At 47.9% G+C, this 17,533-nt stretch overlaps 1 protein-coding gene across 1 annotated transcript in view; it reads right to left on the bottom strand.

The window, feature by feature from the left end:
* The window catches only part of LOC143810205 (opsin-5-like), a 55,012-nt gene extending 40,493 nt beyond the window's left edge, over positions 1-14,519 (bottom strand). Inside the window, exon 1 of the mRNA XM_077293078.1 lies at positions 14,332-14,519. Coding sequence (XP_077149193.1) covers positions 14,332-14,443 — 112 coding nt within the window. The 5' untranslated portion in view covers positions 14,444-14,519. The remainder of the gene's footprint in view (positions 1-14,331) is intronic.
* Positions 14,520-17,533: the final 3,014 nt, after the last annotated feature.

The raw sequence follows: 17,533 nt of genomic DNA, 5'->3' as shown, positions 1-17,533 counted from the left end.
GCTATATACCTGCTCATGTGAACCTGTGGGGTTATCCTGCTACTCTGCTCTGAGTTCCTGCTGCATACACGAGTTCCAGTAATCCTCCTTCATCTGCTGCTCGTGTTTGCTTCCATCTGCATTTGCTGGACATGTAAGCTGTTTCTGCTCTGCAAGAACCTGAGACTATTAACCAGACCTCCCTGGTTGAGCTAAGATATTTTTGAACTGCCTTATAAGCATATCTATCTGTGTGGTGGACTAAGCAAGGACTTATTCGTGTCAAGTATCCTCAAGAATAATTGTGCTTCATAGACTTTCTGCGTGATTGCATTTTCCTCTGAAGTTTCCTATAGACTGCTGAGCTGCATTTGATATTTGCACCAAGTGTTGTGGACTTGAGTTTTTCTCTGCACCTGTTTGAATCACCGTGTGATAATATAGACTTTACCACTTATAAAACTGTGTCCTGTAGTTGTCTTGTTCCACGCAAAGAGTCTCCTGAGTTATCCCCTATAATTATTACACTATGAATTAACACATGTGGAATTATATACTTAACAAAAAAGTGTGAAAAAACTGAAATTATGTCTTATATTCTAGGTTCTTCAAAATAGCCACCTTTTGCTTTGATGACTGCTTTGCACACTCTTGGCATTCTCTTGATGAGCTTCAAAAGGTAGTCACCGGGAATGGTTTTCACTTCACAGGTGTGCCCTGTCAGGTTTAATAAGTGGGATTTTTTGCCTTATAAATGGGGTTGGGACCATCAGTTTTGTTGCGCAGAAGTATGGTGGATACACAGCTGATAGTCCTACTGAATAGACTGTTAGAATTTGTATTTGTGGCAAGAAAAAAGCAGCTAAGTAAAGAAAAACGAGTGGCCATCATTACTTTAAGAAATGAAGGTCAGTCAGTCTGAAAAATTGGGAATGCAGTATACAAAAAAGAGCGTGTGCACTACTGTTGAAGGTGCACAGGTAGGTTCCCACACCATATAAATAAAAGAAAGAACCTTGCATTCGACTTAATGCTTGTGTCATTTTAATGTAGTACCCAAAACGTTTCGGTCCGTAATCTGGACCTTCATCAGTTACGTACTTTTAATGAAAATTGGGTAAAGGAGACAAGAATGTCTCAAGGCACACTTATGGTCAGCGTCTGGTTAATGCGCTGGACTGAGGGATTATTAACTGTATCAGGAGGACTTTGAGACATGTGCCGAATCAGACGCGGTTTCCCCCGCTGGTCTCAGATTACGGACCGAAACGTTTTGGGTACTACATTAAAATTACACAAGCATTAAGTCGAGTGCAAGGTTCTTTCTTTTATGAAAAATTGGGAAAACTTTGAAAGTGTCCCCAAGTGCAGAGGCAAAATCCTTCAAGCGCTACAAAGAAACTGGCTCACCTGAGGACCGCCCCAGGAAAGGAAGACCAAGAGTCACCTCTGCTTCTGAGGATAAGTTTATCCGAGTCACCAGCCTCAGAAATCGCAGGTTAACAGCAGCTCAGATTAGAGACCAGGTCAATGCCACACAGAGTTCTAGCAGCAGACACATCTCTACAACAACTGTTAAGAGGAGACTTTGTGCAGCAGGCCTTCATGGTAAAATAGCAGCTAGGAAGCCACTACTAAGGACAGGCAACAAACAGAAGAGACTTGTTTGGGCTAAAGAACTCAAGGAATGGACATTAGACCAGTGGAAATTTGTGCTTTGGTCTGATGAGTCCAAATTTGAGAGCTTTGGTTCCAACCACCGTGTCTTTGTGCGACACAGAAAAGGTGAACGGATGGACTCTACATGTCTGGTTCCCACCGTGAAGCATGGAGGAGGAGGTGTGATGGTGTGGGGGTGCTTTGCTGGTGACACTGTTGGGGATTTATTCAAAATTAAAGTCATACTGAACCAGCATGGCTACCACAGCATCTTGCAGCAGCATGCTATTCCATCCGGTTTGCGTTTAGTTGCATCATATTTTTCAACAGGACAATGACTCCAAACACACCTCCAGGCTGTGTAAGGGCTATTTGACCAAGAAGGAGAGTGATGGGGTGCTACGCCAGACCTGAACCCAATCGAGATGGTTTTGGGTGAGCTGGACCGCAGAGTGAAGGCAAAAGGGCCAACAAGTGCTAAGCATCTCTGGGAACCCCTTCAAGATTGTTGGAAGACCAATCCCGGTGACTACCTCTTGAAGCTCATCAAGAGAATGCCAAGAGTGTGCAAAGCAGTCATCAAAGCAAAAGGTGGCTACTTTAAAGACCCTAGAGTATAAGACATATTTTCCGTTGTTTCGCACTTTTTTGTTAAGTATATAATTCCACATGTGTTAATTCATAGTTTTGATGCCTTCAGTGTGAATGTACAATTTTCATAGTCATGAAAATACAGAAAAATCTTTAAATGAGAAGGTGTGTGCAAACTTTTGGTCTGTACTGTATATGCCTTTTCACAGCTGGAGTACAGTTCTGTTTTTGGTGCAAAAAATCACATATTTATTTGGAGGCATGCAAGTAATCCAGTACATGACTAGAATATGCAGCCGCAGTTCTAGTAAATCTCGCCTGATGAAACGTAAGTGAAGGCAAAACACCCTATACCCCTCCCCTGTGATATGCACTTAATTTGGAAATAAATCAAAGGGGTTTTTTTATGCAGCTTGCTGAGCACCGTAATTTCTTCACTCATAGTATTAAATTTCCCCTGATGTTTAAATGATGAATTTGTAGCAACAGATGTCAGAGAAGTGGGAAAAATGAGATGTTAGGTGTGAATATAAAGGAGACTAGACTTAGTCTTTTATTTTAAAGGCTTTTAAAGAAAACAGCGCCACTCTTGTTTATTGGCAGTGCCTGGGATTAGAGCGCGAGTATACACTTGAATGGAGATGAGCTGTAATACCAGTCATATCCTGCGTACAAATGTGGCGCTGTTTTTGGACAACAGAGTAAATATTTAAATTTCATCTCGCTCAACTCCAGTTAAAAGGGAATTATGATTTCAAAATATTGTACCATGAGATAAGACTGGTAGTGAAATCTGTAAGGATGTTTTTCTGGTTGCATACACTATACTACACAACTCTACAACCCCTTAAATTCTGTGGAATCAGTTAACTATCTCAATTATATGGGGACCACCCAACTGTACCCCAACAAATCCTTAGGAATCTGCCAATTTGAATTAAAAAAAAACAATCTTCTTTGTTCTAAGGGGAAAGAGAGGCTCCCAGAGGTGTCTGACAGCCACCTATTCCACTCTCACCATTGGAAACACATGAACACTCAGCCAAACTGAACGTCCATGAGTGTGGGCTATTCCGATGAAGCTGATATGTCTTTATAAAGTTCCCCTTTAAAGGAAACATGTACATACATTATTAGATATAGTAAGTAATGGTCTGGCTGCATACAGGTGCTTCTCACAAAATTAGAATATCATCAAAAAGTTCATTTATTTCAGTTCTTCACTACAAAAAGTGAAACTCACATATTATATAGAGTCATTACAAACAGACTGATCTATTTCAAGTGTTTCTTTCTGTTAATGTTGATGATTTTGGCTTACAGCCAATGAAAACCCAAAAGTCATTTTCTCAGCAAATTAGAATGCTGTATAACACCAGCTTGAAAAATTATTTTAACCTCCGAAATGTTGGACTACTGAAATGTATGTTCAGTAAATGCACTCAATACTTGGTCGGGGCTCCTTTTGCATCAATGTGGCGTGGCATGCAGGCGATCAGCCTGTGGCACTGCTTAGGGGTTATGGAAGCCCAGGTTGCTTTGATAGCAGCCTTCAGCTTGTCTGCATTGTTGGCTCTGTTGTCTCTCATCTTCCTTTTGATAATACCTCATAGATTCTCTATGGGGAAAATGCAGCGCCCCAGAGTCCTGGTCGTTGCAGTAACGTCGCTCTGCCACTAAGGGGAGTAATGTTACGTCTGATTGCACTAAAAGAGTTCACCTGATCAGGTAACACACACTACACTTCACACTCCGGCCACCAGGGGGGGTGGTTCTATCTAGTAGGCCACTCCTCACACTCTGGTAAAACTGGGGGTTGGACAGGAAGAGAGTGAGAAATAACTGGGGAGAGCTGGAGAGAGGACCTGTCAGGGATGGGATCCTGGCAGACTCCTTAGAGCAGAACAAACCAGTGAGCAACGGGAATACAGTTAAGAGGCAATAGGACCAGAAGGAGTCGTGCTGTTAGACCGAGGCAACATCCTTCTGAGGCGCAGCAGTCGGTGACCGGAACGCCGAGCAAGTAAGAGACTTTAAGCCATACTGCAAACCACGGCCGGACAGCCAATTATAGGTTGGCTGTCTCACATATATCACCTAAGCAGACAACGGAGGCAGTTGTGGGAGAGGGGCGACTCTAGGGTCCCGGAAGAACTCCAGGCCTACCCCGTCATACGGGTGCATCCTACCATATCATCAGGGGGACGGAGAGAACGAACATCAGAGACAGACAGAATCAGTTGTGAGGACTATCCCGGGAGCTCAGCAGGGAAGAACTACAACACCCAGCGCTAGCAGGAAGGCACTGATTCCCACCTGTTAAGGAAACTCCGGATGTGCTCTCAGACCGGCCGGTCTCAGGCAGCCCAGTTAACAGTGCTCCGGATTGACCACCTTGAAACCTTCAGTAAAGAGGTAAAGAGACTGCAACCTGGTGTCCTTGTTATTCACTGTGACCTGCACCGCACCACGACAACACTACCATCCACACCTTTAATTGGGCGCCCCTCAGCAGGGTCACGGGCCGGGTCTAGCCACCGTGACAACCCCAGAACAGAGACTCAGAGGCCCGGTACCGGGTACCCCTCGGCCCTGCGGCAGTGGGGGCGCTACAACTTGGCGTCACGAACAGGATCTACTTAAGCCTGAAGAATCAGGTCATGTGTGCCTTGGAACTGTGATTTATTGTGCTTGGACTGTGTATTGCCATTTACCGCCAAAATTCGCCATTGCTGCGCACGGAGGGAGGAGCCTTAGCTTCGTGGGCAGAACCGGCCAAAAGAAGCACGGAACGGAAAGCGCGGTAAGGCGCCAATCCCGGAAGAGGAACTCCGACCTCCAGCAGGTTAGTGGGAGGAAGGGACAGCCATGTCCGAGTCGGGAGGAGAGGAGGTGGCGGCCGCAGCCGCGGACGCAGGGGCAGCTCCAGTCCCCGCAGCGGGCGAAGCCGCGGTCCTAATACCACCACTGGCGGCCCCGGAGCCCGCTCCCCCCATCAGCCAGTCGGACACCGCCGCTACCACAAAGGCCATAATGCCCTTCTCTATGCCATACCTGCCCGGAGTGGCCTGGCTCCCGCGATACTCCGGGGAGTCACATACATTCACTGACTTTAAAGAAGGGCTCTGCAGCCTGCTCGAGTTCTATCCCCTGACCGAGCCTCAGAAGGTTCATATGATAATCGGCCAACTCTTTGGAGCAGCTCTGAGAGAAGTGAAGTCCTGGCCCGCCGCGGATAAGGGAACGGCACAGCAGGTTTTTGCAAAGCTTAAAGCCACCTTCGATACCCGTACAGCTACAGAAATTAAATTGACTTTCTATGGATGTAAACAGAGACCGCAGGATAGCTTACGGGACTATGCCCTTAATCTCCAGGAGGCGATGCGGGCCATTAAGCAGAGTGACCCCGACAGCATGCAGGATGAGGATAAACTCCTGAAGGAGCGGTTCATTGAGGGGCTCCTGTGCAGTCACCAACGGGGCCAATTGTACTTCTTGGCCATGCAAAATCCAGACTTGACTTTTGCGCAATTCAAGGATAAAGCTATCCAGGCATTGCAGGAGCGACAGCCTAGCCCTGCAGCACCTCTCAGGCGTTCCGCTCTCACATACCACCAGGAGGTGGCGTCGGATGTTCCAGTCGCCGCCGATGCCCAGAGCCTAGAAGACGACTCCCCTGCAGGACTCCGCCTCCAGATGCAGGAGCTGACCAAGAGCGTTGCTGCCCTGGCCCGGACGGTACAGTCCCTACAGGAGGCCCCCAAGGAGAAGATCCAGCTGGCCTCCAGACCGGAGGATGTTCCTTGGATGCGACAGAGGAGGACTCCGCCGACCAGAGGCCGGGCCGACGATCGCTTCCATCAGGATGGACGACCCATCTGCCGCCGCTGTCATCAGGTGGGCCACCTTGCAAGGTACTGTCCTTTAAACGAGCAACCCCTGGGGCAAAGGGCCAACCCCCAGGAGTAGGACGGTCAGGCCCGCAGCATTGGAGAACCAAATACATTGGAGGACGACCAGTTTTCCCTGTAGTGGTTGATAGAATCCCCTTGAACGCTTTGCTGGACACCGGTTCTCAGGTGACGACTATACCTTACGTGCTTTATAAACGGTATTGGGAGGACACCGATATTACTCGTGGCCCTGACGATGATTTCACCATAATAGCCAGTAATGGTCAGCCGTTACCACAAGTGGGGTATAAGGAGGTCACCATCAAAGTGGGGCGGGTGGAATTGAAAGCCCAAGGGATTGTGATTGTTGATATTGATCGTCGAGAATGTAATCCCATGATGACTCTTGGTACTAATGTTATAGAAAATTGTCTTGCAGAAGTTATTGTTTTGTTGCAACAGGTGGCAGAAACTGCTGGCCACAGTGAGCAATGTGCCCTGCAGAAGGAAATCAGAGCTCTGATGCAGAGACAGCAGGTAGAGCTGACTGGTGGTGAGATTGGTCGTGTCACTGTGAGTGATTCAAACCCCATCGCGATACCCCCCAGGAGTGAAATGTTAATATGGTGTTGGGCAGCCATAGGCCTCAGGGGAAAGGACTACCAGGCCTTGGTAGAACCCGTATATTCAGACAATAGGCCTACTATTCTAACCGCCAGGGGGGTGGTCGACATTCGCCAGGGGAGGGTGCCTGTACGTGTCCTCAATTGTGGGGAGGAAGAAGTTCACCTCACCAAGTATGCCACACTCGCCAAATTGTTCACTGTTAATAATAGTGTGATACAGACACCTGAACCCTTGGTCCCGTCAAACGTGGCAGGGGACAACGCTTCTGCAGAGCACTCGAAAGACTGGTGTCGGGAATTGCATGTGGGCACTGATTCTACCCCATTTTATCAAAAACAGGGGGCCTACAGGGTGGTACACGAGTACGAGCAGGTATTCAGCAAACACCCCTTAGATTTCGGGCAGGTGAAAGGGATCCAACATCATATCCCCACGGGAGATCACCGACCCATAAAAGAGAGATATCGTCCTGTACCCCCAGCTCATTACCAGTGTGCCAAAGACATGTTGCAGGAAATGAAGGAGGCTGGGGTGGTGAGAGACAGCTGTAGTCCCTGGGCAGCTCCGTTAGTCCTTGTTAAAAAGAAAGATGGAACAATGAGGATGTGTGTTGATTACAGGCAGTTGAATCGCATTACACATAAGGGCGCATACCCACTGCCCAGGATAGAGGAGTCTCTGGCTGCTTTAAAATCTGCTAACTATTTCTCTACCTTAGATCTCACCAGTGGGTACTGGCAGGTTCCTGTGGCGGAGTCGGACAAAGAGAAGACGGCCTTCACGACACCAATAGGTCTCTGCGAATTCAATTACATGCCCTTCGGATTGTGCAATGCTCCAGGGACGTTCCAGAGGATGATGGAGTGCTGCCTGGGACACATGAACTTTGAAACCGTGCTGCTGTATTTGGATGATGTTATTGTTTTCTCTAAGACCTACGAAGACCATCTGAAGCACCTGGCCGAGGTGTTTGAAGCTCTGTCCAACTTTGGCTTAAAGGTGAAACCGTTCAAGTGTCATCTGCTGAAACCTAAAGTGCAGTACCTGGGCCATGTGGTGAGCGCTGAAGGAGTGGCCCCAGACCCAGACAAGGTCACGGTGATCAAGGACTGGCCAAAGCCCAGTGACCTCCACGAAGTCCGGCAGTTCCTCGGGCTGGTAGGCTATTACCGTAGGTTCATTAAGGACTTCACCAAGAAGGCCGCGCCCTTGCAAAACCTGTTGGTGGGACAACCAAAGAAGACTAAGGGGAGGAACACCCCATTTGATTGGAATGAGGAGCCGGAGGGATCCTTTACTTGTTTGAAGTCGGCGCTGACGGGCGAAGAGGTACTGGCCTACCCCGAATACGACCAACCGTTTGTGCTGTACACGGATGCCAGCAATGTGGGATTGGGAGCCGTGCTGTCCCAGGTCCAGAAAGGCAAAGAGAGGGTGATCGCTTACGCCAGCAGGAAACTCCATCCCATGGAAAGAAACCCTGACAACTACAGTTCCTTTAAGCTGGAATTCCTTGCCATCGTCTGGGCAGTGACAGAGAGGTTTAAACACTACCTGGCCTCCGCGAAATTGACCGTCTTCACGGACAACAATCCGCTAACGCATCTGGACACTGCCAAACTCGGGGCCTTGGAACAGCGGTGGATGGCCCGGCTGTCCAACTATGATTTCACCATCAAGTACCGGGCAGGACACAAGAATGCTAATGCCGATGCCTTGTCCCGAATGCCCAATTTGCCAGAAATGGGAGAAGACCCGGAGGCACTTGAAGAGGTGGAGCTGCCTGCATTCCATCGCCCCAAAGCCACTCAGAACTCTCATCATGTGAAGAACAGGCACAAGAACCAACCGGATGCCACGCTGAATCCCCTGCCCCATCACGGATGGGCGGAAACCCAGGATGGTGACCCCGCGGTCCATCGGGTGAAAGAGCTCTTGACGCAGGCAGAGTTGCACCCTGGCCCAGATGATCCACAGGAAACCCAACAGCTGTGGAAGGGGAGAAGCAAACTGTTTATCCATGATGGCAAGCTGTGCAGGAGGAGCATCGACCCACGTACTCATGAATTGGTGTGGCAGATAGTGGTGCCAAGGCGAGATGCGCCCATGGTTCTGGGAGCCTACCACGATGGAGCCGGACACTTCGGATGGAGGAAGCTAGAGAGGCTACTCCGAGGGAGGTTCTATTGGATTGGCATGAAGAGAGCCATTGAGAAGTGGTGTCGGGAGTGTGGTCCATGTAGTCTACGCAGGAAGGACAGTGGTAGTCAACAGGCTCCCCTGTCGCCTATCATCACCAAACGGCCGCTCGAACTGGTCGCACTGGATCATGTGAAACTGACACCTAGCCGGTCAGGCTATATCTACGCCCTTACCATCGTAGATCACTACTCCAGATTTTTGGTGGTCGTACCTGTTAAGGATCTAACGGCTAGGACTGCCGCCAAAGCCTTCCAGCAGTACTTTTGTCGGCCCCACGGCTATCCGGAGAAGGTACTGACCGATCAGGGACCAGCATTCGAAGCAGAAGTGTTCCAAGAGTTCTGCCAACTGTACAGATGTAAGAAGATCAGAACCACCCCGTACCATCCTCAAACCAATGGGATGTGCGAAAAGATGAACCAAGTGGTGATCGACTTATTGAAGACCTTACCTGTAGAGGAACGGAACATGTGGCCGACCAAGTAGCCTGACTTGGTGGATATGTACAACCACATCCCAGTAAATTCCACCAACTGCACTCCAGCGTACCTGATGCGAGGAAGATCTAGCCAGTTACCTGTTGATCTGGACATGGGGGTCCTAGTCCCCGAAGATACCTCGTCGGATGCGGATTGGGATGCAGAAAGGCAGCGAAGGTACCACCAAGTACAGGAGTGCGAGGAAAGAAGTCTTGCCCAGGCTAGGTAGAAACAAGAAAGGGACTACAACCAGCATGCTCCTGCGATTCCCCTGTCACCTGGTGAGCAAGCACTCAAGCGAAAGAGGAGGCTACACAAGCTCGATGACCAATGGGAAGCGGAACCGTATACCATCCTGCCATCCGATTTCGACAACACGAAGGTCTGTCTCATCAGCAAGGACGGAGGGGAGACCTCGACAGCGATATCCAGGGATCACCTTAAGGTCTGCCCCGATAAGTTGAGAGAGAGGGACGCGGCCCCAGAAATCTCCCCACCGGTGGAAAAGGAGAAGATGATCCACACCGTCCATGGAGACTTTCCCCAGTCCTGGACTCAGATAAATCACGCCATCGTGGTACCTGTTCTAACGTTCCAACAGCCGGACCCACCAGAAACAATGGTAGTACCAGACCATCCGGCCCCGCAACCTCAACAAGCCCTACCTGAAGATGCTTTGCCGACCGCCGAACTGGCAAATCCTCCCTCTGCTATCGGTGAGCCTGCCGTACCCACTGTTGCTAGCAGCAGCCCTGAGAGCTCTAGCCTGCCAGTGCTACCCAGACTCACTAGAAGTGTAGCCAGAAGACAGTGCACTACACCAGCGGTAGCAAGCATAGCGGGCCCTGTTAGGTCAATAGCAACCCCTGCGCTGCGAAGGTCCACGCGCAGCACTCAGAATCAAACTCCCCTCCGCTACAAAACTTGGAGGTATTAATAAGGGCTGCTATTTAGTTGAAAATGTTTGTGTACATATCTTTTGTTACAGGTTGTAAAATGGACAATAGAGTAATGGACGGTGAATTGCTCAAAAACTTTCCAAAGGGGGGACCCCTTTGTTTACCCGGGGTCCCCGCTGTTTCAATCATTGAACTGAGAGTCATAAACTGTTCATGACCTAACTTTTGCAACGTTCAAGAGTCCTCACCTCCCATAAGGGAAGCTCTGTTATGTTAGATTGTTTACAACATTTCAAAATGTGGTGTGTTTGCTGTTAACATGTGTTATTGTTTTTGTTTTTCCCAGTCCGGGAGTACTGGATTTAACCGATGGGGAGTGCAGCGCCCCAGAGTCCTGGTCGTTGCAGTAACGTCGCTCTGCCACTAAGGGGAGTAATGTTACGTCTGATTGCACTAAAAGAGTTCACCTGATCAGGTAACACACACTACACTTCACACTCCGGCCACCAGGGGGGGTGGTTCTATCTAGTAGGCCACTCCTCACACTCTGGTAAAACTGGGGGTTGGACAGGAAGAGAGTGAGAAGTAACTGGGGAGAGCTGGAGAGAGGACCTGTCAGGGATGGGATCCTGGCAGACTCCTTAGAGCAGAACAAACCAGTGAGCAACGGGAATACAGTTAAGAGGCAATAGGACCAGAAGGAGTCGTGCTGTTAGACCGAGGCAACATCCTTCTGAGGCGCAGCAGTCGGTGACTGGAACGCCGAGCAAGTAAGAGACTTTAAGCCATACTGCAAACCACGGCCGGACAGCCAATTATAGGTTGGCTGTCTCACATATATCACCTAAGCAGACAACGGAGGCAGTTGTGGGAGAGGGGCGACTCTAGGGTCCCGGAAGAACTCCAGGCCTACCCCGTCATACGGGTGCATCCTACCATATCATCTGGGGGACGGAGAGAACCAGAACATCAGAGACAGACAGAACCAGTTGTGAGGACTATCCCGGGAGCTCAGCAGGGAAGGACTACAACACATAGCGCTAGCAGGAAGGCACTGATTCCCACCTGTTAAGGAAACTCCGGATGTGCTCTCAGACCGGCCGGTCTCAGGCAGCCCAGTTAACAGTGCTCCGGACTGACCACCTTGAAACCTTCAGTAAAGAGGTAAAGAGACTGCAACCTGGTGTCCTTGTTATTCACTGTGACCTGCACCGCACCACGACAACACTACCATCCACACCTTTAATTGGGCCCCCCTCAGCAGGGTCACGGGCCGGGTCTAGCCACCGTGACAACCCCAGAACAGAGACTCAGAGGCCCGGTACCGGGTACCCCTCGGCCCTGCGGCAGTGGGGGCGCTACAAAAAGATCAGGCGAGTTTGCTGCCAATCAAGCACAGTGATACTGTTGTTTATAAACCAGGTATTGGTACTTTTGGCAGTGTGGGCAGGGGCCAAGTCCTGCTGGAGAATGAAATGAATGAAAGCTTTTCGGCAGAGGGAAGTGTGAAGTGCTCTAACATTTCCGGGTAGACGGCTGCACTGACTTTGGTCTTGATAAAGCACAGTGGACCTACACCAGCAGATGACATGGCTCCCCAAACCATCACTGATTGTGGAGACCTCACACTAGACCTCCAGCAGCTTGGATTGTGGCCTCTCCACTCTTCATCCAGACTCTGGGACCTTGATTTCCAAATGAAATGCAAAATTTACTTTTGTCTGAAATCAACACCGTGGACCCCTGACAACAGTCCAGTTCTTCTTCTCCTTGGCCCAGGTAAGACTCTTCTGGTGTTGTCTATTGGTCATGAGTGGCTGACACAAGGAATGTGACACTTGTAGTCCATGTCCTGGATGTGTCTGTGTGTGGTGGCTCTTGGAGCAATGACTCCAGCAGCAGTCCACTCCTTGTGAATCTCCCTCAAATTTTTGAATGGCCTTTTCTTAACAATCCTTTCAAGGCTGCGGTTATCCCGGTTGCTTGTGCACCTTTTTCTACCACACTTTTTCCTTCCACTCAACTTTCCATTAATATTCTTGGATACAGCACTCTGTGAACAGCCGGCTTCTTTAGCAATTACCTTTTGTGGCTTCCCCTCCTTGTGGAGTGTGCCAATGAATGCTCTGGGGGAAGTGCTCTGGGGGCGTGTCAGTGCATTCAGCTTCCAAATTCAGTGACACGCCCCCAGAGCACTTCCTGACATTTTTTCACTTGTCTTCTACACTAGATTTCTCATGACCGGCATATCGGATCTCTGCACAAAAGGTAGCATTGTTATTGGGAGAAAAATGTCTATAAAACAATACTCCTACTTCCATATGTAACAATGTGCTGACAGGGTCCTTTAAGTAAAGGATGTACTTTCTATTACTTATGGATACAGGACGTACAGAACATACTACGACATTGGAAGCTTGTTGGCTAAAGAGCTTGCAATCTAACACTACTACATTCATTGTCATAAATTCATTAGTATGGGGGGCTGTATACTTTTATATCAATTCATACAGTTCAATATGCAGACCATGGTTATTAGGAGGGGGTGCTTACTTATTTACTTGGGTCCAACGTACAATAGGATTTAAAGGAGCTTCTCATCTTCCACACTGATCTGCTATACATGTCTGATAGACACAGGCTTCCAGAGAAGAACATCATCCCCCAGACAGGGAGAAATAAGAAGCAACAAGTCACATGTAGAAGAGTGAAGATGACACTTTAGTGTTATTGGTGAGGGAATTACAGAGAGAAAATTGTGTCTCTGCCTCTATTAGAGAACATGGAGATCACAGAAGAGGACGACTCGCCGACCATTTCAGGACCATTTGGGGCTATTACTCAGCTCTTCATAAACTGACTGTCAGTCTGAATGAGAAGCTTCATGTCAGCTAATAGGATAGAGATCTGTATATCAAGATCATAAATAGATTGAGATTAGATAGAAACGAGAAATAAATAGATAAGGAAGGAAGGAAATAGACATTAATAATAAGGCGAAAGAAAGACCAACAAATGGAGATTAGTCTGAAATGAGACATAGATGATAGAAATAGAAATTAGATAAATAATAGATAGATAATAGATAGATAGATAATAGATAGATAGATTATAGATAGATAATAATAATAATAATAGATAGATAATAGATAGATAGATAATAATAATAATAGATAGATAGATAGATAGATAGATAGATAGATAGATAGATAGATAGATAGATAGATAGAAGAAAAAAAATGGAACAGCACCGTTAAGTTAATCAGGGTTAAGGGCCCTCCAAACAAATATCCATTTATATAAACAATAAAAAAAAACCTTCTCTAGCTAATAGATAATAGAAAGATAGATATATGATAGATAGATAGATAGATAGATAGATAGATAGATAGATAAATAGAATGAAAGAAAGATAATAGATAGATAAATAGAAAGAAAGATAATAGATAGATGATTAATAGATAATAATAGATAGATAATAGATAGATGATAGATAATAGATAGATGATAGATAATAGATAGATAGATAGATAGATAGATAGATAGATAGATAGATAGATATGGATCAAAAAAACCAGTGTGCTGTTCCTTTTTTACTATTTTTAGATAGATAGATAGATAGATAGATAGATAGACATGGGATAGATAATAGATAGATAAAAGATAGAGAAACAGTAGATGAATTAAATACATGATAGATAAAGAGATCTTTCTTGTTCTAAATTGTAGCGTAATCACAATGGAATTATTTTATATTATGACTTTATTTTTTCATTATTGCTGAGAAGTATTATTATAATTACTCTTGTATTACTATAATTACATGTGCTGTTTACATTATTACACTCGCGACCACTATAATTATCTTCCATATCACTGTTCAATTCATTTTTAATATTATTATAGTGACAGAATTTATAACGAAGTTTAAAACTATAATAGAAAGTGAAGTAATGTAACTGATAATAATATAAATCATGCTGCCCTGCGCCTGTAACTTACCCACAATCAGTAGGAAGGTGCCAGCCCCATAATCCACCAGAGGGTGTAAGGTAGAAGCAAACTTGTCCTCCATCATCCCGGCAGCAGAAGGAAACTTTAAGCCGTTTGCCATGGGGACGTCTCCATCCTGCTGGGTGATGTCTGTGAGCTCAGAGACTGAGGAGATGAGTGATGTGCAGAGCTGGAGATCTGACGGCAAGAATGAATCCACTCCAGGAGGGGGAAGACCAGAGAATGAGGGGCTGCCCCACACTGCAGGACTGTGACAGCGTCAGTGCCCAATCACAGCACACCCAGTGTGACACTACAACCCACCCAGTGTGACACTACAACCCACCCAGTGTGACACTACAACTCACCCAGTGTGACACTACAACCAACCCATTGTGACACTACAACCCACCCAGTGTGACACTACAACCCACCCAGTGTGACACTACAACCCACCCAGTGTGACACTACAACCCATCCCAGTGTAACACTACAACCCACCCAGTGTGACACTACAACCCACCCAGTGTGACACTACAATACACCCAGTGTGACACTACAACCCACCCAGTGTGACACTACAACCCACCCAGTGTGACACTACAGCACACCCAGTGTGACACTACAATACACCCAGTGTGACACTACAATACACCCAGTGTGACACTACAACCCACCCAGTGTGACACTACAACACACCCAGTGTGACACTACAACCCACCCAGTGTGACACTACAATACACCCAGTGTGACACTACAACCCACCCAGTGTGACACTACAACACACCCAGTGGGACACTACAACCCGCCCAGTGTGACACTACAGCACACCCAGTGTGACACTACAACCCACCCAGTGTGACACTACAGCACACCCAGTGTGACACTACAACCCACCCAGTGTGACACTACAACCCACCCAGTGTGACACTACAACCCACCTAGTGTGACACTACAACCCACCCAGTGTGACACTACAGCACACCCAGTGTAACACTACAACCCACCCAGTGTGACACTACAACACATCCAGTATGACACTACAACCCACCCAGTGTGACACTACAGCACACCCAGTGTGACACTACAACACACCCAGTGTGACACTACAACCCGCCCAGTGTGACACTACAGCACACCCAGTGTGACACTACAACACACCCAGTGTGACACTACAGCACACCCAGTGTGACACTACAACCCGCCCAGTGTGACACTACAGCACACCCAGTGTGACACTACAACATAGCTAGTGTGACACTACAACACACCCAGTGTGACACTATAACCCACCCAGTGTGACACTACAGCACACCCAGTGTGACACTACAGCACACCCAGTGTGACACTACAACACACCCAGTGTGACACTATAACCCACCCAGTGTGACACTACAGCACACCCAGTGTGACACTATAACACACCCAGTGTGACACTACAGCACACCCAGTGTGACACTATAACACACCCAGTGTGACACTACAGCACACCCAGTGTGGCACTACACCACACCCAGAGTGACACTGCAACACACCCAGTGTGACACTACAATACACCCAGTGTGACACTACAGCACACCCAGTGTGACACTACAATACACCCAGTGTGACACTACAGCACACCCAGTGTGACACTACAATACACCCAGTGTGACACTAAAACACACCCAGTGTGACACTACAGCACACCCTGTGTGACACTACAATACACCCAGTGTGACACTACAGCACACCCAGTGTGACACTACAATACACCCAGTGTGACACTACAATACACCCAGTGTGACACTACAGCACACCCAGTGTGACACTACAATACACCCAGTGTGACACTAAAACACACCCAGTGTGACACTACAGCACACCCTGTGTGTCACTATAACATACCCAGTGTGACACTACAACACACCCTGTGTGTCACTACAGTACACCATGCAACACACCCAGCGTGGCACTACAGAACACCCAGTGTGGCACTACTATACAACCAGTGTGGCATCACAGCACATCCAGTGTGGCACTACAGTACACCTGACCCAATGTGGCACTACAGCACACCCAGAGTGGCACTACAGCACACCACACACCCAGGATGGCACTACAATAAACCCAGTTTGACACTAGACACACCCAGGGTGGTACTTCAATGCACCCAGTGTGGCACTACAACTCACCCAGGGTGACACTACAACACATCCAGTATGACACTACAACCCACCCAGTGTGACACTACAGCACACCCAGTGTGACACTATAACACACCCAGTGTGACACTACAGCACACCCAGTGTGACACTATAACACACCCAGTGTGACACTACAGCACACCCAGTGTGACACTATAACACACCCAGTGTGACACTACAGCACACCCAGTGTGGCACTACACCACACCCAGAGTGACACTGCAACACACCCAGTGTGACACTACAATACACCCAGTGTGACACTACAATACACCCAGTGTGACACTACAGCACACCCAGTGTGACACTACAATACACCCAGTGTGACACTACAGCACACCCAGTGTGACACTACAATACACCCAGTGTGACACTAAAACACACCCAGTGTGACACTACAGCACACCCTGTGTGACACTACAATACACCCAGTGTGACACTACAGCACACCCAGTGTGACACTACAATACACCCAGTGTGACACTACAGCACACCCAGTGTGACACTACAATACACCCAGTGTGACACTACAGCACACCCAGTGTGACACTACAATACACCCAGTGTGACACTAAAACACACCCAGTGTGACACTACAGCACACCCTGTGTGTCACTATAACATACCCAGTGTGACACTACAACACACCCTGTGTGTCACTACAGTACACCATGCAACACACCCAGCGTGGCACTACAGAACACCCAGTGTGGCACTACTATACAACCAGTGTGGCATCACAGCACATCCAGTGTGGCACTACAGTACACCTGACCCAATGTGGCACTACAGCACACCCAGAGTGGCACTACAGCACACCAGACACCCAGGATGGCACTACAATAAACCCAGTGTGACACTAGACACACCCAGGGTGGTACTTCAATGCACCCAGTGTGGCACTACAACCCACCCAGTGTGACACTACAACACATCCAGTATGACACTACAACCCACCCAGTGTGACACTACAGCACACCCAGTGTGACACTACAACACACCCAGTGTGACACTATAACCCACCC

Source organism: Ranitomeya variabilis, chromosome 2 (genome assembly GCF_051348905.1).
Source record: "Ranitomeya variabilis isolate aRanVar5 chromosome 2, aRanVar5.hap1, whole genome shotgun sequence".
NCBI classification, from domain to species: Eukaryota; Metazoa; Chordata; class Amphibia; order Anura; family Dendrobatidae; genus Ranitomeya; species Ranitomeya variabilis.
This window is presented reverse-complemented; position numbering and strand designations above follow the sequence as displayed.